This window comes from Hyalella azteca, unplaced genomic scaffold (genome assembly GCF_000764305.2).
Source record: "Hyalella azteca isolate HAZT.00-mixed unplaced genomic scaffold, Hazt_2.0.2 contig13120, whole genome shotgun sequence".
Taxonomy (NCBI): Eukaryota; Metazoa; Arthropoda; class Malacostraca; order Amphipoda; family Hyalellidae; genus Hyalella; species Hyalella azteca.
Window position 1 is genome coordinate 148,026 of NW_025943054.1, and position 25,210 is coordinate 173,235.

General features: G+C 38.2%; 2 protein-coding genes across 2 annotated transcripts; both read right to left on the minus strand.

Moving 5' to 3' along the window:
- Positions 1–4,646: 4,646 nt before the first annotated feature.
- LOC108670281 lies at positions 4,647–11,294 on the minus strand. The gene is made up of 6 exons (XM_018157741.1): positions 8,802–11,294; positions 8,186–8,623; positions 7,701–7,855; positions 7,087–7,243; positions 5,328–5,468; positions 4,647–4,906 (listed from the first exon to the last, which is right to left on the minus strand). Exons 1-6 carry the CDS (start codon positions 11,075–11,077, stop codon positions 4,858–4,860), a joined length of 3,216 nt encoding a protein of 1,071 aa, XP_018013230.1. The 5' UTR covers positions 11,078–11,294; the 3' UTR covers positions 4,647–4,857.
- Positions 11,295–11,936: 642 nt separating this feature from the next.
- On the minus strand, positions 11,937–24,980 carry LOC108670293. Its single transcript, XM_018157753.2, has 10 exons — positions 24,827–24,980; positions 22,578–24,458; positions 21,415–21,497; positions 20,850–20,960; positions 20,260–20,399; positions 18,039–18,295; positions 16,987–17,253; positions 16,600–16,725; positions 15,735–15,868; positions 11,937–15,306 (listed from the first exon to the last, which is right to left on the minus strand). The coding sequence occupies exons 2-10, from the start codon at positions 24,283–24,285 to the stop codon at positions 14,176–14,178; spliced, it is 3,957 nt and encodes a 1,318-aa protein (XP_018013242.1). The 5' UTR covers positions 24,286–24,458; positions 24,827–24,980; the 3' UTR covers positions 11,937–14,175.
- Positions 24,981–25,210: the final 230 nt, after the last annotated feature.

Consider the following 25,210-nt stretch of genomic DNA (forward strand, 5'->3'; position numbering starts at 1 on the left):
AAGTACTTACATATTCCTAAAAACAAGGCGATCCGTTCAGGATTGAAAGAATTATGAATGGGTGAGTTACTCACACATTTCGTTTTTCCGTATAACCAAAAACGACTTAATGTAAAAATCTGCAATAATTCCTATCGCAGAAAATTGGTAACACCTAGTTAAGTTTCATGTTTGAAACAAATTCGTTCTATATTAAAAAAATTCTGACTGGGCGAGCAGCCTCAACATCGAGTGTTTCCATTTTAATAAAAAAAAATTGATGTAAAAAACTGCAATAATTCCCATCACAGCGCATTAGTAATGCTTAGTAATATTCCAAATTTCAATTGGATTCATTTGTTATAAAAAAAATTATGACTGGGCGAGCTGCCCCAACATTGAGTTATTCCATATTAATAAGAAACAAATTAATGTAAAAATCTATAATAATTTCTATCACAGCGCATTGGTAATACCCTTAATTCAACCATGGGTAATACCTACTACCTTTCACAGGCCAACTCATTTCTTACAATTGATCAATGAAACTCCATGAAAAATTCATTAACCTAATTTCCTCGAAATATGGTAGCTGTTTGGCTCAATGAAAACGGATTTACTTCGAGGCAAATGCGACTCGTGGAATACAGACGAAGATTTCCATTGATAAGGAAATATGCGAGTTATAATTCTTCATTTGCTAGGTGCAAAGTTGGGCCAACATTAGGCTTAGATTTGTTTTCAAAATATTTTAAAAAATGGGAGATTTATCCGGCGACCGAAATTACTTTATGTATATTAATCGTTAAGGACATTTATCTTGGTCACTATACCTGAATTGAATTTAAATGAAACGGTCGTGTTTTAGATGAAATAGAAAAGTTTTGCATGTAAATTTCTTCCGGGAAAGGAATAAGAAAAATTTATTGCAGTAACTTCCATATTTTGTAGCGCCTTAATTATTTTCGCGCAATTATAAGTCTGGATCCATTTTGTTTATATACTCATATTTTTACGAACAATTAACTGAATAATGTAGCTATTTATAGTCAAGCAGTGAATCCCAACCCGAACAACTGAGCGGTGGGCAGTAGCTAGCTACATTTTCAGTAGCGGTAGCGGTAGCGGCGCTACATTTAAGCAATTGTTGCGGTAGCGGTAGCGCCCGCTACATATTTAAGTAGCGATACGAGGTTTTGCCGCTACAGCGCTACCGCTACATTTATAGATAAAGCCTTTTGATTTTACTTAATAGTATTAAATATTATTTAAAAACCAGCATGATACATATATAATATAAATTACAGAATAAAACTGTACGAAAGATTTCGGTGTAATGTTGTCAACCTCAGCCTAGCTGTTAATACTGTCAACATGTTAGTTGTTATTTGTTAAGTTGTTACCAGTTACCACTTACAGGTATTTTTTCATGTTTCAGTTTGCTTAGTTATTTTTACACAGTTATTTTTATGTTCACCTTCCCTACATGGATGACTACTTTAATCTACCATTCTCAAAAATAATCCACATATACAGGGTGACTCCCAAAAAATTTGCTGAAGGTAAAGGCTTATGACTCGAAAAGTATTAAACATAGAAACATTAAATAAAAAAAACACATGAAAGAGTAGGTATACCTTCAAGTTTTATTCAGATTACTATAAATGTTCAAAATGCCCACGCCCAGTGGTTAAAGTTCAGAGTACCAAGATTGACGCACTAGAGAGGCGCGGGTTCGATCCCAGCTCTGTGCGCCAGTTTCTGATCAGAATCGGCAAGGAGGCCGGGCGGGCAAAGCAGAATTGTAGCAGTGCGTTGCGAGTTCGAGACCTCAAAATGCTGTGAATGTTCTGCGATGTTAAGAATCGGCGACAGGCCTACGGCCTAATAAACGCTGAAACCGCTATTATTATTATTATTATTATTATGACCTCGCTGTTGAATACGCAGGTTAATACGTTTTTCAAAATTTACGGTTACTGTAGACAAGGTATCCTGGTCAATAAGTGCCAGAGCTTCACGAATTGCTATCTTCAGATTGTCGATGCTGCTTGGCCTTGTACTGAATACTTTTTCTTTCACGTAACTCCATAGGAAGAAATCCAAAGGCGATTCATTAATTCTTTCTTCAATCATGGCAATGTTTTCTTCTGATTTTCCAGTTCTTTGCTGTCCAGAATGACCTTTATTTTGATTCAGGATCGTTCCTTTATCTTTCCACTGACGTATCCAATTCTTGATTGTGTTGAGACTAACTTCTTGTCTGTATTTTGTGGAATCCCCTCTCTTTATTTTGGTTGGTGAAGTTTTCAGGTAAAATTGTTCGATAATGAATACTCGTTGCTCAGAATTTAGCTGCATTGTAGGGGAATCGTGATCTTAAAAAAATAATGAGTTTTATATATGAAATATATAGAGAACTTTGGTAACATGGATAGTATCAAATAAAACTTGAAGTTATACTCTTTCAAGTGGTTTTTCTTTCATCTTTCTACGTTTAATAATTTTCGAGTTATGAGCCTTTACCTTTAGCAACTTTTTTTGGGTCACCCTATATATACAAATAAAAGACTGATTTTTATATGTATATGTGGATAATTTTTGAGATTGGTAGATTAAAGTAGACATCCATGTAGGGAAGGTAAAACATAAAAATAACTGTAACTTTTATTTACTGTATCTAACCCGTACTAGTTCGGTTAGGTTAATTGTAATAAAGTTGCATTGATATGTTTTGAAAATGTTTTATTAGCATTAAATGTTTATGAGTAAATCCCAATAGCAGAACAATAAATATGTAGAGATTTCCAATAATTTTGGCCATTGTAGCGGCTCATGTAGCGGCGCTACATTTTACTGTAGCGGTAGCGGTAGCGCCCGCTACATTTAGAGCATGTAGCGGTAGCGGTAGCGGCGCTACATTTCAAAGTTGCGCTGCCCAGCTCTGGGTATGCCCACCACTACCGACTGGTAAGCGTGGTTTGCATGCTACTCGTAACTTTACACTACAGCGTGCCGCGGGCATTGTAGGCCAAGGCAACCATGGGCCAAGGCCCCTAGGGTTTCTTACGGCTTATGTACGATTTCTAGTTAGTTATTTCTAGCAATAAAAAAATATGTGCTTCCTAACGCATGATAATCTGGTAACCATTTACAATAGCTGCTACACGCCCCTCAACGAGTCCCAGAGGCTCAATATTTAATTCGCAAATCACACTTCATAAATGTGCCTATTATTATTCGTTCATTGAAGAAGATAAAATAGTACCATAACGTTAGCGACTTACACGCAGTGTTACTAGAGTGTGCATGAGTATACCTGGTGGCAGGCTTGCACTGTGCAGGACATGTAAATTAGCAAAATTGTTGAGCAAAAATTGTTGGGAACGACTGTATTACAACTGATTAGAACTGGTCACAAAACTTCGTGTGGTCGCGTAACTCTTGGGGGTTCCGTGCAGTCTGTTATCAAGGCGTTAGCAAATAGACCAGGTAGTTCCCAAACTTTTACAGGCTAGCTCCCCCTTTGGCTCCCCAGTGAATCTCTAGCGCCCCCCTCCCTCGACAGACACATATAAAAACAAACGCCTCTTTCTTGATATTTAGACTTTAGTACGCTGCAATTTTAAAGAGAAAGGTTAAACACAAGTGTTTATTTCACAAATAGAACCCCATTTAGTAAACCAACATATTTTTTTACAGTTTTAACTGTTTCAGCACTAGAAATTCAAGACGGCTCAGACAAATTTACGGCCGGACTCGTGGCCGGTCTCACGGCCAATCTCCAAATTTAGTGACCAAGAAATATCTCTCAAACTGAGCGCAGCTCGGTAAAACTTGGAACACCTATTAATTAGGACCTAATAACGGTGATGTTAAGCTCGTGAAAAAATTTTAAATTTCACCTTCATTCGGGAGTTATATGGCGATAAGGGCCGTAATTCGCAGTGATCAAAGAATTTCTTCTGAACTACTGAACAGATTCGAACGAAATTTTGAATATAATTCCTAACTACCAAACGGTGATTTTTAGCTCGTGAAAATTTATTCGAATTGGAGTCATGTTCTGCATGTGTTGTGTACAAATCGTCAAACAAACGTACAAACTTCTGACTTCGACTTCGCGGACTGCCGCCCCCCTACTGCCCCTTTCTTCCTCACCGGCCCCCCCAGATCTTTCCACCGCCCCCAGGGGGCGATATCGCCCACTTTGGGAACCACTGAAATAGACAGTGCCCCGTACGTTCAAATTAGATGCATCTTTTACATACTGACCACAACACGTCTACAATGTGGGAAATGTTCTCATGGATGTTGCTCATTCTTAATTACATACACATACTCCTGTATGGATGAAGTAATTAAGGTAATTTTTAGTTGTTGTTAGGCGTGCTCAAACAACTTCGGTTCGCCGCGTGCTGTTGAGACTCAGAGAGGGTAGCGGTTTTTTTTTGAGTAATGTGTTATACAAGTGAAAATCAGTAGTAAAATATTTATTGAAAAGAATGCGTATGAAACTAAGTAAGTATTTACGACTGTAAAAATATCCGTACTAATTATACTTTCTCAAATGCAGAGTGATTCATGATAACATGATACCTGTTGAATACTTAATTATTATTAATATTAAATATATTAGGATTTTAATTATTATAGATAAACCCCAAAACAATTAATGATAATAATCTGTACACTCAAATTATTTAGTGCCTCCATAGAAACCATCTGCAAGACCTTACAAGACTTTCCAAACTTAAAATAAAACTGAACCATGGGAACATTAATGAAAATAAGCACACTTTGCGGTTTCATCGAAAAATCCACACGATTCGAATGTTGCACGACATCACTGAACATCACGATTTGAATGTTGCTTCATCAGAGTCCCAGCCTCAGGTGTATATCGCGAGTGTCATCTTGGTGCAGCCTGGAAAAACATCATTGTTATTGACACGTCTACTCTATTCATATAAAAACTTGCGTTACAATAATATATTTACAGCAATTTTTTCAGTTACCAAGATCATTGTTCTCGTCCGAACAAATTTTGAACTGACGTAAATTTCCTATGACCACTGGTGCAGGAGACGCTCCACTTTTTAGCGCATTTTCTCATTTATGGAAAAAAGGCGCTATTGTGCTCGTCATGTCCGTCCGTCCGTCTGTCTGTCTGTCCGTCCGTGACCTCACGTGTTCGTCGACGAGAAAATGCGCTCTCTGTCACTCACTGCAGTGAGTACTGAGTTATATTTTTTACTAGATGTCTTCATTCACCTACCACAGGGCGGATGACACGCATATCCAGAAAGCGTTATCAAGAGGAAATACGTTGACCGGATTTAACTTACGTCTCTACCGTCCATCTGCAGGGTACGCGGATGCCCTGCTGACAGCAGACGTTCGCTCTGTTTTCGTGGGGGAACTCGTCGCTTAGGAACTGAAGCTCCTGGTCGGACAGGCCGCAGCGGAGTAGAAAAATTTCGTCCAGTCTAACATGAGACACAAGGGTGGGACAAAATGAGGGAAACTCCTTAAAAATCCACAAAATATATGATATGCAGGTTTACCTTTTGTGGCAATTGCAACCTCTATTCTCTGAAGTATATTCATACAACTTGTGAATCGCTAATTTTTGACTAGCACCTGCTATATACGAGCACCAACAATTTGACCTCTTTCCAATTTATTAAAAATACCTGTAGAAGCATAAAATATCAATTAGCAGAAATAATAAAAGATAAAACATTAAAATATGTCACTTTCTTATTGATAATAACATGTTCAAAAATTATGATCGTAAAATGTTAATTGTTTCCATAATTTTTCATAACCCCTGCATGTACTAATTCATTTAAATAAATAACTGATGAACGACATCATTGGAGATTTAGGTAACATCGAGTTTAAATTGAGACTGATGAAAAAAGTTCCTATAATTTAAGAAATTCTTTTGTTGCAAATCTCTTTAAATAATAATAATATAATAACTGCATGACCATTGTTATTAGGATTGATAAATATCAAATACGAAATTTTTTAGAATGAATATAACATTTAAAAATGCAAATAAAAGTTTAGAACAAGGACTCATTTTCAACGAAGTAAGAACGGCAAAAAAGTATTCGTAAATACCAGAGCTATGTGGTTCCTAATCGATATCTACCGTCAATGCTCTTTATCAGCATCTAGTGATAAGAAATATTGGGCTGCCCAATCACGATTATTTTCAACAAGCTTGTTGTTCCTAAATGATCAAGTCATGCAACTAAATAACAACGCAGTTGATTATAAATAATTAGGATAAAGTTCGCGATGATGTTCATATGGTAACAATATAGTATGATCTCAGGTGCTTCGTTTACATGTTACTTGACGATGACCAATACAAAATGTTCCCTACACGAAAGATAAGTAATGTGGACTCGCCCGCCACAAAGTGTGACGCATTAAATTCACAGAAAATTATAGAGCGCACTCTCAATTATGCAACGGAATTTAACAGGGCTTTTGTTATCATGTGAACAAGTTCTTGATAAACTATGATGAGAGGAGCTCACTTGAAATTATCCAGACTTTATTGCAGCTGCAGAAACCTTTTTAACATTTTTTGCGACTTTTAACATTTAATTATATTATTTTCATTTAGGCACTAATTAAAGCATTCAACGTATTTGATTAATTTGATCAGATTTTATAAATTACTACCGTCAATGCCGATAACGTTGCCACAAGTCGCCAGCCTTCAAAAGAAACAATACATTTTATAAACAAAACTGAATCTCATCTCTCTAGTACGAACAAACGATCAAAACAGCTTCGTAGTTATCTTGTGGTTATCGAATCCAACAAACCGTATTTCTGACCTGTAGTATTATAGGTTTTTAGTGACAAGCGGCGAGGTAAGTGCAGTATCTTCTGAGTGGCGTCTTATTTGTCATTAGGGGTAGTGAACTTCCATTTATAAAGAAATCTAGGCACAAGAATTAAAATGTACACAGTTTTGTGCTAATGGCATCGGCCATTGCTTTACACGCAGGTAACATTAAGGGAATCAGCATAAAAACTTGAGTATAAAACGAAGAAATGTGTTTATATTGCAGTAGTCACCCGCAAGTGGGAGGAGCGAGAGCCACCAAAGTGTTGAGTAGCCACGGTGCTGCCCCAGCGGGTAAGTCTCTAACTCCAAGGCCGAGCTCTACGTCTGGCAGCGGGTGGGGAGGCGCGTCAGGTTCTGAATCACTGCCTGGCCACTTGATGGAGACCTCTGTAACCATGAGCTCGATTGACGAAAGCAAGTATTAATCCATTCAAACTAAATCTCAAGACTTCAATCTCGGCATTCAATCAGTCATGAAGTAAAAGGCACTAACTAATTTTGCTTCGCGAATGAATATTGAAATTGTTATCGTAGATGTTGGTCATTGTGCATCACCTACTAATTTTTTCCTAAATAGGCCTCTATGACCCGACTTTATTAAATTATTAAGTAAAAAGCACTAATTCTACTTTACGGATATAAATTCAAAATTTTCACGGTACGTAGATGTTGGTCATTGTGCATTATCTATGAACTTTTCCTAGACAAGCCTTGAATATTTCGACAAAAATGTATGTAAAGGAACTCTGGATATTTGAAAGCGGCTTCAATTTGATTCAAGCTTTTTTAAAGTTCTGGAAGACAACATAGACAACGAAACGTCAATAGTCTGAAGCCAACGAACCAAGAATGGCGAGTTTGTGAGCAGGTAGGAGGTGAAGATCATGCAGGAGAGGGGGCACCAGGGCCACCACGAGGGTGCATCGTCTTGTGAGCAGAGGGGCAATGCAGGCACCTCCGCTCAGCGACACGCATCCGATCAACCGCCTTATGTAGCATCTGTTATCACGCAAATACCAAATTTTTGCGTTTGAGCGCACATTTTAAATCATGATTTCCAAATACATATAAATAAAAAAATGTTGTAAGATAAAGTGTGGCAGGTTAAGAGATATAAAGTGAGCAAGTAATAATATGTTTTGTAATAATAATGTAAATGGAATAAAAATGGTGTGAGAAATTCACGGTGATATTAGAAATATTTCATAAACTTTCTAAATTTCGAATGAAATTTGAATAATTCAAAATTAAAAACATTTATCGGAAAAAAGTCTTATATAAAAACTTTTAAATGGATATAACCATACGGTTTTTAAAATTAACACGCACTGGCTTCCGCGCAAGTTCTCGAGGAGGTCATCGATGGGCGTCATGGTGCTGTAGGACCTCCAGAGATCCAGCGTCAAGCCCCCGCTGTACTTAGAGTCCCGAATCGTAGCTAAAAACTTCTTCAGCAATTTTGGAGTTCTTTCTCCCTCACGAAATTGAACGTTGATTTGTCGCGGGTGTTTAATGGGGAGCATGTGAATAGCAGCCTCCAGAGTTCGTTTGGTGATTCTCCATTCACCAATTTCAACAACTTTTGAGGCTTGAACTACGATATTTTTATGGTAGTTACACTTAGATAAGACTTTACTCCAGAACTCCAACTCATCTTGTCCCGCTTCCTCCAAAACAAGAGCTAAATCCCTGATTTTTTTCTTCAAGATGTTTTCTTTCCTCTGGTTAACAAGATCAACGATTGCGTAGGCAAACACGTTCCCAAACCTGAAAAACACACGCAAATTATTGTTTATCGAAAAACTTTTCAATACTATAAAGTACAATAATTCAATAATGTTATACTCTATGCGCTGAGACTGGCAAGCTCAATGATAATATAGATTAATTCAGTGCCACAAACTGGCAGATGAAAGCATAATTTGAATTTGTTCTTGACACTCACTTGTGGATGTCTGAACCCTGCACCGGCTCTCCGCTAGTTTCCTCTAGAATATTCCTCACAGATTTGTTGGTTTCAAGCAGACGAAGTAAGGCTCTCGATGCCATGAATTCTTGCAGGTTTCTTTCCGGAAACTGATACGTGTAATTGTGGAACGCTTTTGGTCCCGAAATGTAGGATCCGTTGTACAAGAAGATTGTCGACAGTACGTCTTCGATTGGGAGTGGGTTTCCTGGAAATTTTTCAGAAAAAGATCTCTTAAAGTTCAAGCAGTCTTCTGCAGTTAGAAACAAGGTATTCTTATGAACGCATTTGAGTGACAAAATGCAAGTTTCGTTTATCAAGGCGTCAATTAGAACATCCAAGTTTGCAATTCTTTTCCCACAGAAGCGAACATCCAACATTTCTTTGTAAAGTTTGAGAACTTCGTTGTAGACGTCATATTCTTGAGACCATTTGCAGATTGATTCAGTAGTTGACTGATCGAAGAGGCTGCAGAAAAGAACCAAATTTGTGGGACGATTGAAAAAAGTTCTCAAGCTCCGGTCTGTTTTTTTGAATGCATTTGTCAATCCCTTCATTTTCGGATTCTTTTCACTAAGTGCATTTTCGTACAATGTTAGAAATTGCACCTGCTCCTCTTCATGCTGAATTCTTTCCATCGAGAAGGTTCTGTAGCTGAAACCAAGGATGTTCGCTCTTCGGTAGACGTGTTGAGTGAAGGAGGGGCGCATCGCAAATAAGAAAGTGCTATTCTCCTTAGCGGTTCTCAGCAGCAGATCTTGTACAATATGTATGCATTTGTCACTCAGTTCGTCGAGTCCATCGAATATGAATAAGTTGTTGCTAGAGAGAATGGCATTGAACACGTCTTCTACTCTGAACTGAGAACAAAGATCAGGATACGCTGATCGAATGAATTCATAGTGGGTGTAAATATAATTTTCCCTGCTACTGTGGTAGTACACGCAATCAAACTCATTCAGCATATCGAACTTCTGTGAGGATTCATTCAAGAAGTCGTGAATGAGCATTTTGAGGAGAGTCGTTTTTCCGGTGCCAGCCTCTCCTTCCAGGACTATTATCTTGTTCAAGGGATCGATGTCGGGTTCTTTTTCCAGCAATTTCCATGGGTCGACAATTTTCGGGTGGACCGTGAATTCTGGTCCTTTGACTGATAGTTGAACAGGAAAGAATACACTTCGTAAAGGTACTTGATAATCGCAGAGGTACAAGTTCTCATTGGTGCAGAACATTCCGCAAAGTTTATCAATAGAACGTCTGCATTCTGCCTGAAGTTGATTTTTCAGAAGGATTAAGTTCTTTTCCTTACTAGTCATTAGAGTTTCCCTCACAGTTTTCATTTTTGCAACTAAAGTTGATTTTTCATTCTCGATCTGATCTTCGGATAACGAATAAACTTGGCCAGCCAATATGATGGCTTTCTCAATAAGAGTTTCAATTTGATCAGTTAGTGTTGGACACGTTGCACCAGTTTTTAAATTATGTGATACTTCGTTTCGGATTTCTTTTAACGCCGTCAACTGACATTCTAGTTTATCTTCTCTTTCTTCCTTCCACACTAAATCTTTAGGAGGAGCGAGATGATGACAAGCCACTTTGATTAACGAATACAATACACATACATCGAAGTCCTCAGGAGTTTTCTCCACACTCAGTGTTTTCAGTTGCCAGTTCGGGAATGAACGTATGCTTAATTTCCGTCTTTCTACGTATTGGAGATAAGTCTCTTCTGGTAATTTATCGGGGCACCCCCATTCGAGTATTTTACGCAAAAAATAGGGAACCACTTCATCGACCGCTTTTTTGTTCTTGAATCTATTGATGTCACGACTGGAAAGTACAGGAAGAACAATTTTTTTTGATGCATTACTTCCCACAGACGTAGTTCGTTCTGGCGACTCTGGACTCCCTAGAGCATCGAAGGGTGAATTTACATCAACAGTGCCAGGCCCTGATTTTTGTTCGGTTGGCAAAGAGACAGAGCGAGTCTGATAATATTTATCTGCCGGAACGTCTATAAGTCCGGTACTTGAAAGCTTTCGGGGTATTACTATGCCAACGTCAGTGTCATCGAATTCGAAGTCCAAGGATTTTCTAGAAATTGCGGAACCATTCCTATTGTAGTCTGAAGTCGGCGACAACGGCAGACTGGTGGAGGAATATTTAAGGCTGTCAACCCTGTTCTCTCTAGGAGTAACTTTAGAATTTTCAGTCGACTTCAAGTGATACTTGGATTTAGATGGTTTTGTACCCATTGGAAAGTGGAGTCGATCGAAAATGACATGTAATTATATTATATTTAATTCTTATACATTTGGGTTTGAAGGACGTCAACGTTGTCGGCCAATCGGAGTTTTCACTTACAATCTTCTAGAAAATTTTATACGATAAAGCTCTTGCCTTGTGTCTCTGTCATTACTGGTCACCAAGAATTTGTCGTTGGGCAAACCTCATGCAGGTTTGTTTGTTCCTGGTCCGTTGCTGCACCTGAACTGCAGGCGGCAGAGAACTGCGCCTAACTTGAGCCTCATATCTCGATGTGCCTTCACACTCCATCAGATTAGATATACAAATCATGAATAGAATCAAGGAAAGTTCCGGGTCACCATTTGCACAGGTAATAACATTATTTTTATTCGTGGTCATTTATGTCTGAGATATCAGACCAAATTAAAGTGTTAATGATTGAATGAAAGTTTTAAACTTTTGTTAAAAACAGAATCACTTCACGCAGTTGCTTAGTCTTCAAAGATATAATTATAGCTTTGCCTGAAGATGACTGATGAAAATAAAAGTTTATGGAACTGTATAAACTCCCAACAAACTTTAATTGGTTTGCAATAAACCTGGAAAATCTAACAAAATCGAAAAATTACTACAATTAATCACCAATAAATTGCTCTATTATAGGATTATAACCCTGAATAAAATTTAATCCATGTAATTTTGTGCACCACATACTTTTATAAATATTATTAAAATCATTCCCTCCTCAAAAAATGTCATCAAATCGATTGTTGAGCGGCATAGACGTATTGTTTACTCAGAACCCTGTCATCAATAACGATCAAAAACAGTCAAGTCTAGGAGATAAAAGGACAAGACCGAAACAAATTACCATCATAAAATATCTATAATTGGGGCGGACACATTTAAATCTAAAGAGCATAATAGTGGAACATCGACTGTATATGAGTACAAGGTCGCCCACATACGTGAACACAAAACCATTATGATATCAATAATTGTTCTACATAACACAGTTAACCATTGCGATTTCCTAAGATCGTCTGGAGACGATGCGATGCAGCTACTAGGTGCCCCAACGCGTATATTTTTTTATCAATGTAATAATTTATAATATTTTCTTTTATGCTTATCGCTCAGCAAGAAATGCAAATTAGATGCCCAAACGCACAATTTTGAGTATCCTAATTGAATTTATTGATTCTATTCGTTACAATCAATAGAACTTTATTCAATACATTAATGCTCGAGAATCACGCAGTAATAATTCATTAGCATTGTGTCCAGAAAATGGATGATCAAGCAAGGCCTGTATCATTTAGTGAGTACTAGATGCTGGTGCTACAAGTGAGAAGACCGAGATTTTTCGCTTAACTCTCAATAAATATAACGGTTTCGAATGCTAAAATCTTAGGAGTCGTAAGAAAGTAACTATTTATGCGTGAGAAAATGTTCCCAATTTGAAATTGATATTAAAATTGGAAGCGCAAACGATTAGGAGACATTGCAGAAAAATATTTCAAGTTCTTCTCACCTTCACGTGAACAGCGAACACGCAACGAGAGTTTCTAGCTCTCAGAGACAGTGTTTTTCGAGCGCGTTGGTTATGCTCAAGGAACATAATTGTGGTATGTATAAACTCTGCGATTTCATGAGCAGCGGCTTGTCAAAATACGAGTACGATAACTGCAGATATTAATGATAATTATGGGGATTTGTCACATATCATAAAATTTCTACGTTTTCAATGTTGAGTTTTTCACACAAATTAAAAAAAATGAGTTAGAAATTTCATTAAGTTTAAAAAAACATAAATAACGATTTTTCGAGATCGAAGACAAGTTTGGCTTCGCAAGATTAGGTAATGTTATCGCAGCAGCTTCTCTTTGCATGGAGAAGATTCGCTTGGAAGCAGTGTTGGATTACGACTACACTGATAACTATCAATACACATACAAATAATCTACAAAGCTACATTGCAGTAAAACACATACAGCGTCAATTGAATAACACTCTTATCATCAGTACAAAATAGATAGAAAGCTATCGATCCTAACTACACGCACTCATCAACTCTTTAAACAGCCAACGTTCATAAGACTGCAGTGAGGGCATTGTTGAAGAAGCGGCATCTCTGCCTTGTATTTGGGTTAAATGCGACGAAGATTCATTTCAAACAAACAAAAACCATCAACGTTCTCTAGTTTGAATATGTGTGTTGTAAACTTTATTCGATCAACGTTCACTGTGGTTAAAAGACTAATTATACCTGAATGATTCAATTATTAGGTGCCGTAATTAACTTATTTTCATAATAGTAAAATCATACAGAGAAGCAAGTTCCTCCAAAGCAATTGTACATACTAGTAATTCTAAGTACGTAGGAAAAATAATTGTTTTCATTATTTAAAAGATTCATAGCTGACTTAAAAGTATAGAACAATCTCAACAAAGCATGAAGTATAGCAAAACCAAGTTCTTGCACCGTGCATAGCAAACTAGTATAATAAAGTTCACAGCTGATGCGGTAGGACGACAGTGAATTCAGTACCGTATATTTAGATATTCTATTTCTTCCCTGTAGTTGCGGGTGGCTGAAATTTCAATAGATTAATGGGTAATAGGGCGCTCAATTAAATTTAAAAGAGTGCGTACCAAAGAGATAATTTGAGATATTATTATTTTGAGATATTCCGAGATATTTTGGTTCCACAAGTATAGCTGAAGAATTAAATGTTCTAGTAAGAAGCTGCCGTGGCTGCATTCACGAGAATATCGTTCGATTACCCATAAATTTTTTGATGATCTGGGTTTGCGGTACTGGGATGGGAAAAATTTTTTGTCGTGGTATCGACAGAATTGTAAAATTTTAATACTAAAAGGATTTTCATTCCTTGTGAGTCTTGCCATTGTGAGTTTCTTGTGTTTTCATAGATAATATAATTTATTATCTCTAATAATAGTATAGAAGATTATGCAATAGCGTGTAGTTTGCATTTTTTATCAGAAATAAAATCTCCTCTGAATCTACAACAACAGCTTAGCTTTAAGTAAAGATCAAATCACTTTTAAGGACCGCACCAACTGTTTATATAATAGCCCACTGTTATAGATTTACGCTTGGAATGCTTCCAAAATTAATTCTGTTCAAGTTTTCACTAACGCTTGAGTGTGGAGATTCTGGAAAATCGTTTGGTAAGGATATAGCTGTATCCTCATTGCAGTCCGGCTTTACGAAGAGAACTTCTTCAATTTCTGCTTCTTCAACCCATTCCACTCCTACAGCACCAGGTGGACGGTTGAGGAGAACACGGTCATGAGGTACTGCACCTTCAGTCTCATAAGATTCTAGTTCACTTTCGGCCCCGGCGCTATCTCGGAGAGAACGACGATGCATATTCGGAGAACTAGAGTGCCGTTTTCTAAAGAGTTTTATGCTAGATAACTTAAAATTACGTTGATGAACCTTTCCGATTCGTGCAGATACGTGCTCAGTGCTCAACAAATCGTCTTGATTTGGTTCAATACCAACCGTTTCGAGAGCATCAGCATCTTTTTTATAACTAACACTTTCAAGCCCATGAGGATATTTTTCCAGCACATCCGTCTCCTTTTTTCTCTTTGAATACAAAATTTTATAACACTTTTGTCGTAAAGTATTTTGTTGCGTTGCCTTGTTAGTAGGAAAATTCTCGTCAAGTTTTCTATGAGAAGTATTGCCAAGATCCAGTTCACCCTGACGACATTCAGAGTCTTCTGAAATTGGCTCGGGTTTTTTAGGTAATTCTAATTCATAACTGCCTCTACGGTCACTTGATTTCATTTCGTTTTCAAGCATCCTAATATCTCGGTAGTCGGGATTTGAACACATTTGCGTCCCTCTAGCGGTCCTACCATCCAAGAGCCCAGGGTCAGAGTGCTGCGTTACCGTGTATTGTTTATGGGACGAATCCTCGTCGTCTAGCTGGGACTCGCAGACGCCAGGATGGTTTGACGCTAACGCGGAATCCGAGTGATGTGCATCTTTGAAGTCCGGCTGTGACGAAGAACCTCTGGACATGCACTTGGTGCCCTGGTACACGCAGTTGGGGCACTTCGATCCTCGGTACAGGGAGTCGCCCAACAGGGACGGGGGACACGCTTGCTCGACGTCGCAGTAGTGCTCGCATATCGACCTCCTCTCTTGCCGCCAGGAGGACCGAGGACGCTTCTTTAGACGACCGCCGTAGGTGCCGTCCTTGAAATAAGCTTAAGTTGATTTACTATGTTCAACTATTTGGTACCAATCGAAATCTACCGAATAAAGAAGAAAAAAGTCAAAGCTGAGCGATGTAAACGCTCAATTTAGATATTAGAATTCGATGTATTCAATAGCCGTTTTTTGAAAAATACAATGCTAAGACATATAATTGTTGGCACGTAGTCCAATTTGTACCAACACAGACAGAAAAAATTTACCTCAGTACTCACTGCAGTGAGTGACAGAGAGCGCATTTTCTCGTTGACGAAAACTTGAGGTCACGGACAGACAGACGGACAGACAGACAGACAGACAGACAGACAGACAGACAGACGGACGGACGGACATGCGAGCACAATAGTGCATTTTTTCCATAAATGAGAAAATGCGCTAAAAGTTGAACATTAAGGCATCAATTGGCAAACCTGATTAGGTGGGAATCTGCCGTAGAGAGTGATGAGGGTGAAGAACATCGTCATGCCCAAGACGTTGGGGATGAAGGCCGTGCATTTCTCTACGGTGCTGTAGCCCATCCAGCGCGAGTACATGAACTGGTCGCCTGCACGTCACGGTGGGTAGGTGTAACATCTTTCTCATGCACTGAGTAAATTATTAATATTTAGCATAAATTAGCTTTTATAACTGCGTAATTTTTTTACGCATAAAAAATCCCAAATTGATTAAGTCAAATCTCCACACCGTTTCTCTCGTATAGTTTTAGAAGAAAAATAATACTGAAATCACAAAAACTGTCCGTTTATTGTGACGAGGGTATTCTACTCCTGATTGAATAAATGATGCACGAAAACGACAAACACAGCTGCTGAACCAACGCTCAAATGACTGTACCGTCAGATATCAGCCAAAAATATCAATACTGGTACGTATACCCAACAGCAGAGGGACTCTACGGCCGTCGGCCGGAACTAACGGCCTATGGACTCCACTTCCTGACCGAGAGGCCGTTGGATGCTACTTCCAGGTCCCAGGGATTCTTCAAACCATAATTAATTTTTATTTTTTTTTAATTAAATAGGGACTGGTGGGACGGTCCTACGCAACGGCCGATAAACTACTGCTCAGCTTAGCGGCATATAGACTTTAAATGCCTAACCAAACGGTCTACGTATGCTCGCTACAGTCAGTCCTAACAGACGGCCGTCGGCGACCCTACGACCTGGCATAACGGCTGATGAATTCTACTGCCAGACGTAACGGATACGGTATTCTACTGGCAGACCAAAATGCAAAAAATAAAAGTATGGGACTGACGTTTGGTGATTCACGTACCGTCTTGTAAAGACTTGCCAGTTTCCGGCTGTACCTGCGAACGGTACGACCACGACCACAACGTTCGGTTCCCTGTGTCCAAAATTGCTTCGTCTTCCACGATGTAAACTTTGTGTGAAACTGGGTCTGGAAAAAATCATCGGAAAATTGAAATGCTCTTCAATATTATTCTATTCTACTCAGTCAGAAGATTGGAATAAATTATAATTACTAAAACAAATTAATAGCCAAGCAGAGTTATATAAGTTGAATTGCTACTTTGGGTGAATTAAAATAATTTTGTTTGTAGCATCGTGTAAGAAAAACTTATTTTATGAAACAGTTCAATGCAACGAATTCGCAACTGTTCATGAGGAAGTTTCATAGCATGCGCTCATTGCTGCTTACCGACATACTGGCCGTAATCCTCAGGAATATAGAAGATCTGATTTTTCCACATGTTGAGGTCAAATATCATGACCATGAAGATGATGCCGTAGTTGAACCACTTGCCCGTGAACGATAACTTGGCCCAGCGCCAGTGCAGAGTGTGTGTCGAGAAGCCAGGCAAGTTAACGTCCACGGTTGAGGTAAAGTGTGGAAAATCCCAATCTTGCATCACGATCAACAGGTCCATTACTAAGATGAAAGACGCCAGGAAGGCGCGTGAAAGTTCTGCAAGGATGAAAGAGAATGAGTGATGAGAACCATACAAGACAACATAAATAGTACAAACACTACCGCGTTCGCGGCCGAACCCGAAATTGATGGATGTTCACGTCTTTTGTTTTGATCAAACATATAGAGGCTTCAGCGCAAAGTTTGATTTGTGTTTTTCCAAAGCACAAAATGAAACAATTCCCCGAAGATATCAAGCGTCTGGCGGTGTTTTTTATGGGCTGCTGGAGGGTCGATCGAACTGGTAAATGAGCCGCTCTCCCACATGTTTTTTTTCAGTGAAAAAAAAAACCTATTGTGCAAAAGCGATTCTTGAGTTTAACAATAATTAAAATTAATTTAAGAAGTTGATTAGCATGATTGTTTTGGGATATATAGCTCATCATACTTGTAGTTCATGATTAGAAGATGCACACGTACAATAACTAATTTCTTACAACTTTAATTGAAGTAGTTCATTGCAATATCGCAAAGCTACTGATGATCAAAATACCTGGATCATCTTACCAAGACAATTAAAAATGCTAGCCTACATATGGACCCATCGATCGGAAATAATAACTTTATTCTATCACAAGACAAAAATATTTGAGGCATAAAAAAAAGTTTTGCCCCCGTTTCAGATTCATCAGGAGAGCTGTAAAAGTTACTGAATTAATGTTGAAAACATTGAACACTATTTGTTTAAATATTATTGAACACTATTTATTTATTTAAATTTATATGAAATAATTTATGCAATAATAATATATTCAGGAATATTAATGATATTCTGGGCCCACCAGTGGTCTCAACAAATCCTTGATTGAGTTTATCCCAGCTGATGTAGTCAGACACGATGAGGAAGATGACCACTACAGACACGACGATGCTGCCCACCCAGAAGATGAGTATCCGGGGCACGTTTGATAGGTTGTAGAGGCGTCGGAATTTCGTGCCCCAGTGAGGGTAGAGTCTGTCTTGCAACATCATGTCGGTGACCATTAGGGCGGTGACCAGGTCTCCCAGCCATGTGCATGTTGCCGCTGCCTTCATCATGCTGCCGCGATATCGCATCATGAGATTTAGTTAATATGAAAATTGCATAGAAGATTTGAGTTAATTTTTACTAATCAAATTATATTTATATGTTGAAAAGTGTTCAAATCGTTCGTTTAGGTTCAACAATTTCCAAACATTCTGAAGAGTTTAATTAATTTCATTTAGATTAATAGAGATTTTGAGCTCAGCATGTTCAATAAATTACTAGCTTCTTATTCCATATGGATGAATTTTGTTATTTGTTATAACGAAATTTGTTTGGCTGTAATTTGAAGGTATCTACAGGAAATGTATTTAAATTATTCCATTGACTAATTTTTTTTCAATGAATATTGTCCATTCGGAACGTTCTTAATATATTATAATGTCTTCTGAAAACCTGCGTTTCAGTCTACCAGTGCCAGCGAGAAACACCGTTTGACTCATGGAAAAAACCTAACAAGAAAGTTGTTAAGAAAATGCATTACCTGGACTTCATTCAAACTTTCATTGAAAAACAACTTGGAAAAGCTTTAAAAATATTAAGGAGTGTATAATTTTACCAAACAAAGCAAATAAAACTGTACAAAAATTTAGCGCTGTAAATTCATCTCTGTGATTCTTCAGCGCGACGTACTTGTGGCTGAAAGAGATTATGAGATTTCAGCTTCCACATCCGGTACTTCTGAGTTGAGGATTTTGGAATACTAGCACATTTAAAAAAAGTCTTGTCTTAGTAACGCGTTTAGCTCATATCGGTCAGAAAATGCTAACAGAGTAATTTTAATGTAAAATCGTCGTTGATCCTTTTGGTTCTAATTAGGACCATGCAAATTTAATCATCCCTTCGATAATAATTGTTTCATTTTGAACCGCCAATGGAGCTAGATGCCATAGCACACGCAATGAAAATATGGTAATTTTTTGTTGGAAAATTTCTTCGCACTTAAATTTTTGGTTAAACTGCGATCTAAGCAAAAAAAAAAAAATTCACAATTCAGATTATTAATCAATTAATTGCAGCAAGTTTAATTTTCAAATTTTCTAGATCGTCAGTCTCTCATCTATTAGCTCTGTTGTGTACAGTTACATAAACAGACGTCAATTCAATCCGTAGAGAGTATAGAACCCCGGCTTATATATCAACCGCAAACGATCATGAAAGGAGAGCTTGTAAAATATTTGCCGCAAGATAAGCGAAACTTTTTCATGTCCCTAGCAAGCTTCATTTTAGAATTTTGCGGATAATTGAGCTATGATATAGGAGCTGCGTATTCAATTGACAGATTATAAAAATTATAAAAATCAAAGGAACTTAAATTCTACATTATACATAAACTGCAGTAGCGCAGAGGTTCGTTTGAACTTTTAAGCCCAAAAGAACGCAAGAATCTGAGGTTTTAGCTTTGAATGACAACTAATTAGGTTCACCATTGAGGTATGACAGTCAGCTCATGTGACTTAAGAGCCCTCTTAATTAATAGGGTCACGCTGAGCTTCAATATTTGAGAGGCAAACAATGAACAAACCGCTTTTCACGTTTTTTTTTCTTTGAATTATCGTCTCATGCCTGTTACTGTGAATGTGTTAAAAAATTCCTTCACATCTAACACTTGATATAAATGTTCATTTAAGGCCAAGGTCTTACGAAATCATCTGCGAGCAGTCAGACCAAAGCAAAACTTAAATTAATGATGCCATTTTCCACATGTCAATGAGATAAGTTTTAGCTAATCGATTACCGTTGCTGTAGCACGAAAGTACATATATGAATATTTTCTAGAAACAGAGAGAAGGTAAAACTGCTGTATTGAGTCGTAATTTTGGTTGCTGAGGCCCAGAGACCTCTGTTAGTAGTTATTTGTCGCTCCGTAGTAATTACCTATCAGTATAAGATAATCTAGCGAACATCCACACTCCACCTAACTTCTGTTTATTTTAATAGAAATAGAATTGATTAAATAGAATAGTATTGAGTCGTACTTTTGGTTGCTGAGGCCCATGGCCGAGGTGATTTGCCATCTGAAGTGTTGAGGATGGCCGATGAGCAGCAACAAGTTGTACACGTACGAGAACATGTACATGGAGACTATCACTGTCAGAAACATGCACATCCATGACCCCTGAACAGAACACAATTCAATTAGAAAAATATGCCACTGGAATGTACTCAGTTTCGACATTATTGTAATTGTTTCCTTAACAGCCCCCAATAAGTATACGTATGTCCTCTAACATGATTGCAATTTATCAATTAAAGAGATCGTTCATCTATGAACTCATGTTACTGTATCACACAATAATATGATTATTATCCTACATGAAAATATAACCCTAGTCTCAGATTTGATTTCAACCAAAACACTATACATACAAGCCACAATAACGTTATCAGAGGCCAATATACGACCATATGCACCAGCCAATTCAAGCATGGTAAATTTAAATAAATAAATTTTTACGCTATCGATGGAAAAAACAACCTTTGTTGTCAGACGAATAAAATCATTGAAGTTAATATTCGTGCACGTATATAATTCATTAGCTTCACATTATATACAAGGTTGGCTCACTTGCTCATGTCTGAACATCTTAAGTCTGAATATTCTTTTGCAGACAAGCCCGTGGATGAGAACCTTGCCCACGAGCATGCCGCTCATCACAGCCAACACCCACATCACAACCTGCAGGGACAGATCATCACTTACATTCATATGTATTAGAACAATTATTGCTCGATGACTGCATATTTGCACAAATAAATAATAAATTAGATAACTTTCATTGAAGTGTATTAAAAAAATTGGTTGGTGGTTGAAAATTAAGTAAAATAAATAAATATTCAGATAAATTTCCTTGATATGCATTCAACAAAAAAAATGGTGACTGGGAACTTAGACAAATAAGAAGAGTAAAAGTAACCGATGTTAAGGAAAATGTATTGATCTTTTTAGGAATTAAGATTGCTTCACATAATCGGCAAAAATGAAAAGAGAAATAAACCAGAAATCAAAGTGAAAAATAAAAATTTGTTTCAAGTTTATCAGTAATTATCGAATTCAGCCATTGCTACAGTTCGAAATGAGGTGCAGTATGCAGCCGAGGTTGATATTTTACAAGGATAAGACGAGCACTAACTTTGACGAGTTTCCAGTACCACTCCTTAGGGTACTTCGTCGCTACGAAACTAAACACGTTCCCCACCATGTTGATGTTCGACTCTGAAAAAACACATAATTTTAAGTATTAAAATATACAATGATGAGGATATGTGCACTGTCTGTCACATGTTAATTTTCGAACTTATATTTCGATATTCTTCAAATTTGAATTTTCGTGTGGTGTGAACCAGGAAAACGTTCCATTTTTGAATAAGCTTCATGTTATTAAAATGAAGTTTTATAACATTAACTTCACTATTTCGTGATTAAAAACTTGCACATCGAGTTTTTCAGATCACTAAGTTAAGCTAAAATTGGTTTAATAAGACAATTTGTTGGAAAAGATGCAGGATATTTTTGCAATAACTGCAAGACTTGCAGTGGAGGGAGAGGCAGATCGCGCGGTAGCACGAGAAACAAATGGCTATGCGAGTCCCGCGTTAAGCCATTTGCGTTCTTTTGTATGCGCTTAATTCGGTTCCCTGACATCTCATCATATGTGGCATTTCATCATTGACACATTTCATAATAATAACAATTCGTCATTGGACATATCATCGTTATAGCAATGCATTGTTACAGTATTTCATCACCATACTATTTCATCACTAAATCGGGAATCCTAACCTAACCTAACATACATAATAAATGAATTTAATAATTTATGATGAAATGTGACAATGATAAAATTTCTTACATGATGAGATATCAAGCCACCGTTGTTTATGGTTAGTGCTAACGAAAGTTTCAGCGATCGACCAGAGTTTTGTGATGAAGTTGCATCCGGGCGTGCGATGCACGAATTCTTGCCAGAACAATGGGCATTGAACTAGCGCCTCGCTTTTCATTCCTACGTCGGGAATTTGATTAGGAAATTCCTTCCGTGAAGTATTTTTTATGGGCCGTTGGAATACCCGAAATTCTCAAGGACTTCTCTGAATTACTTAGAACTGAAAATTCTACTAACATTTTTCATGGAAGGAGATTTCTTTAATAAACTGATGAAATTCGCAACTGATTCGCAAAGAAATGAAAATCTGATTTAGTAGCGACGAATGCCTTGGGAATATTTCCTGTAAAGAGTCTCGTGCAAAAATGTTTCTTAATCCTCAATGAATAAATGCAATACAAAAGACTGACCTGTGTGGCTATGTGACAGTGGATCTTCAGCGAAGAGGAGGAAGTTGCAGAATATGACTAGGTAAGCCACGAAGAGTCTGAACCATGGATGCTGGAAGTAATATCGCAGATCTTTTTCCATGTAATATTGATTCTGGTAGTAGTGGGCGCTGCGGTCCACACGACTTCTGCCAAATGGTCGTTGTTTGTCGAACGCGCGTCCTGCGTACGCCAGTGCCCTGGCACGGCAAGAAGTCTTGGACGAAGGACATTGCTCATGTCGGTGAACAGGGCAAGGCAGGAAGGAAGACTGGTGAGAGGACGTGCCTTCGTCCTGGTATCTGACATTACCGGCAGGTGAGCTGTCCAAACTGAAGTATCGCTTTAACTTTCCCCTTTTTTCCTTAGTTTCCGGTTTAACGGAAAGTGTAGTCACTTCATCGTCTTTTTCGCGAGCGATTGCACTTTCGGTGCTTGATAAATTAGGATTTCGTTCTGAACACGTATCAGGAATATCTTTCTTTCCAGCCTTAAGTGAGGCCGTAACGGTGTTGGCAGACTTCGCTGAGATGTTGGTAGAGGAGGGAGGAAGGGGTCTGGAGTGAGGAGACAAATGTCCTTTTTCATTTTCTTTAGTCGTCTCAGAAGCTTCTTGATCACCTATCTTGTCTATTTTAATTGAAATTTTGTCCCCAGTTTCTGATGTTGTTGATAGGAAGTTTTCATCATAATGCATAGATCTGATGGAGGTTAATTTTTGCCGTAACCTAGCGAAGAAACCTCTATCGGTGACATCCTTACTCGCCACAGTTTGGCAGTCGTTTTGTTCTTCAGTTTTCAGTTCTTGATAAGCGTTTGTGTCTGCGCTGCAAGGCTCATCTGATTTCTTTGAAAGCTCATGGTGATTTAACGACTTAGTACTGACTGCGTTGCTAGGCAAGTTCCAAGTTACAGATCTCTCGCTGTCCAGAGGTTGGTCCAAACGGACACCTAGTGTTTCTTGGTCTCTATAATAATTATTTATTTTCTCCTTCTGAGACTCGATCAGCAAATCGTCCTTGGAATCTCGTTCACCGTTACGTTCTCTTGGAACACTGTTACTGCTGTGAATGCTGCCGCTACGATGGCTTCCACCGTAACTGCAACTGTCAATGTAAGTGAGTTGAGGCGAAACGCGTCGCCAAAAGTCTGGAGACGCTGACAAGTGGCTTTTAGTGTCCTCTTTGTTATCTAAAACATCTTTTGGTATTGGTACTGTCTCCGAACTTTCATTCGTGTTTTTCGATTTACATAAATTAGAGAAATCTTCATCGAGATCATTATATGAGAGAGGGGCATCAGTGAGCCCAGTTAGGTTACCAAACGCTCGGTCAGAAGACTCGTCATTGGTGAAAGATTGTCGCGGGAAGAAGCAAGGAACAGGTAAGGATCTATCAGGTAACTCATTTGATTGCGGATTGGAAAGCTGGGCAGCACTTGGCAAGTGAGTTTCTGCGGTGTGAGTGATCTTTTTGTGATCACAGGAAGAAGTAAAGGAGCTATGAGGCTCCAGACTAAGACATGGCGTGGGTTCAGGAGTTGATTGACCATCAGGCTGGAAGACCAGGGACAACGGACTGGAAGTGATTAGCTCATTTGCGGCTAGAGTAGCCGTATTTTGAGACAAAGGGTACTCGGGGCTGGAGGTGATCGGGATGAGTTGCTGTCTCTCTGTCTCGTACTTGGACATAATCGAGGCACCAACAACTCCTCCGGTGACCGGACACGGTTTGACCCCATCATTTCTCGCGGTGCAACCCCTTCCCCGCGCTGCCCTCACTCCTGGCCTTATTGTGGTTGGAGGAAGGTCTGGCCTCCTCTTATGTAACCGACCGAGCTTTTTCTTTCATCGTCGTATGAAATCTGCGACAGTAACTCATTAGTTTACTGTTTTTTTATTTAAAAGTGTCAATCACGCGCGTAATTATACGAATCCCAATATCATCAATTTATTATTTTCTCATATTAATTTTAAAGGAAAACAATAGAATGAAGTTAATGTAATGTCGTCAAAGTAAAAATTTGATGTCATCAGTCATGCTTTACTACTTGGGGTCTTGAATATCATCCACAACGATCAGTATAGGCAGACAATGATGACATTTTCAAGATGCTTAAAGACGAGATTATTCTTATTGTTAGGAGGCAAAATATAGTACGCAATATGTATTGAAAGGTACGCGGTATAAACCTTATAAACAACATGTGATAAAATGTTTTCCATCGCCCACCTTCATTGAAATGAAAATAGGGAAGACACTTCAGATATCTGCCAAGCGATGAGGTCGGATGACAGTTTGGTGCTCATGCTGGACAGGGAAATCTGATAACAGCTCTTCAATGGATGAAGAACAAGTTGTTAAACTTTGATCAGGTAAAATTTTTCTGTAACAAAAATTAGATAATTGAATTTAATGATAGGATTCTAAAACTTATTTCCTTCTGTATATACAATAAAATAAAAAAATATAACTCAGTACTTACTGCAGTGAGTGACAGAGAGCGCATTTTTTCGTCGACGAAAACGTAAAGTCACGGACGGACGGACGGACATACGGACTCGGGACATGACGGGCACAATAGTGTTTTTTTCAGAAATGAGAAAATGCGCAAAA

Coding starts and splice junctions, on each gene's coding strand:
- LOC108670281 (XM_018157741.1), bottom strand. CDS start 11,077: ATGGGTACAAAACCATCTAAATCCAAGTATCACTTGAAGTCGACTGAA. Junction 8,624..8,801: donor CAGGGTTCAGACATCCACAA/GTGAGTGTCAAG, acceptor TGTGTTTTTCAG/GTTTGGGAACGTGTTTGCCT. Junction 7,856..8,185: donor GAGAACTTGCGCGGAAGCCA/GTGCGTGTTAAT, acceptor GCGTGATAACAG/ATGCTACATAAGGCGGTTGA.
- LOC108670293 (XM_018157753.2), bottom strand. CDS start 24,285: ATGTCCAAGTACGAGACAGAGAGACAGCAACTCATCCCGATCACCTCC. Junction 21,498..22,577: donor ACTGTCACATAGCCACACAG/GTCAGTCTTTTG, acceptor GTGTTTTTTCAG/AGTCGAACATCAACATGGTG. Junction 20,400..20,849: donor AGATGTTCAGACATGAGCAA/GTGAGCCAACCT, acceptor TGTTCTGTTCAG/GGGTCATGGATGTGCATGTT.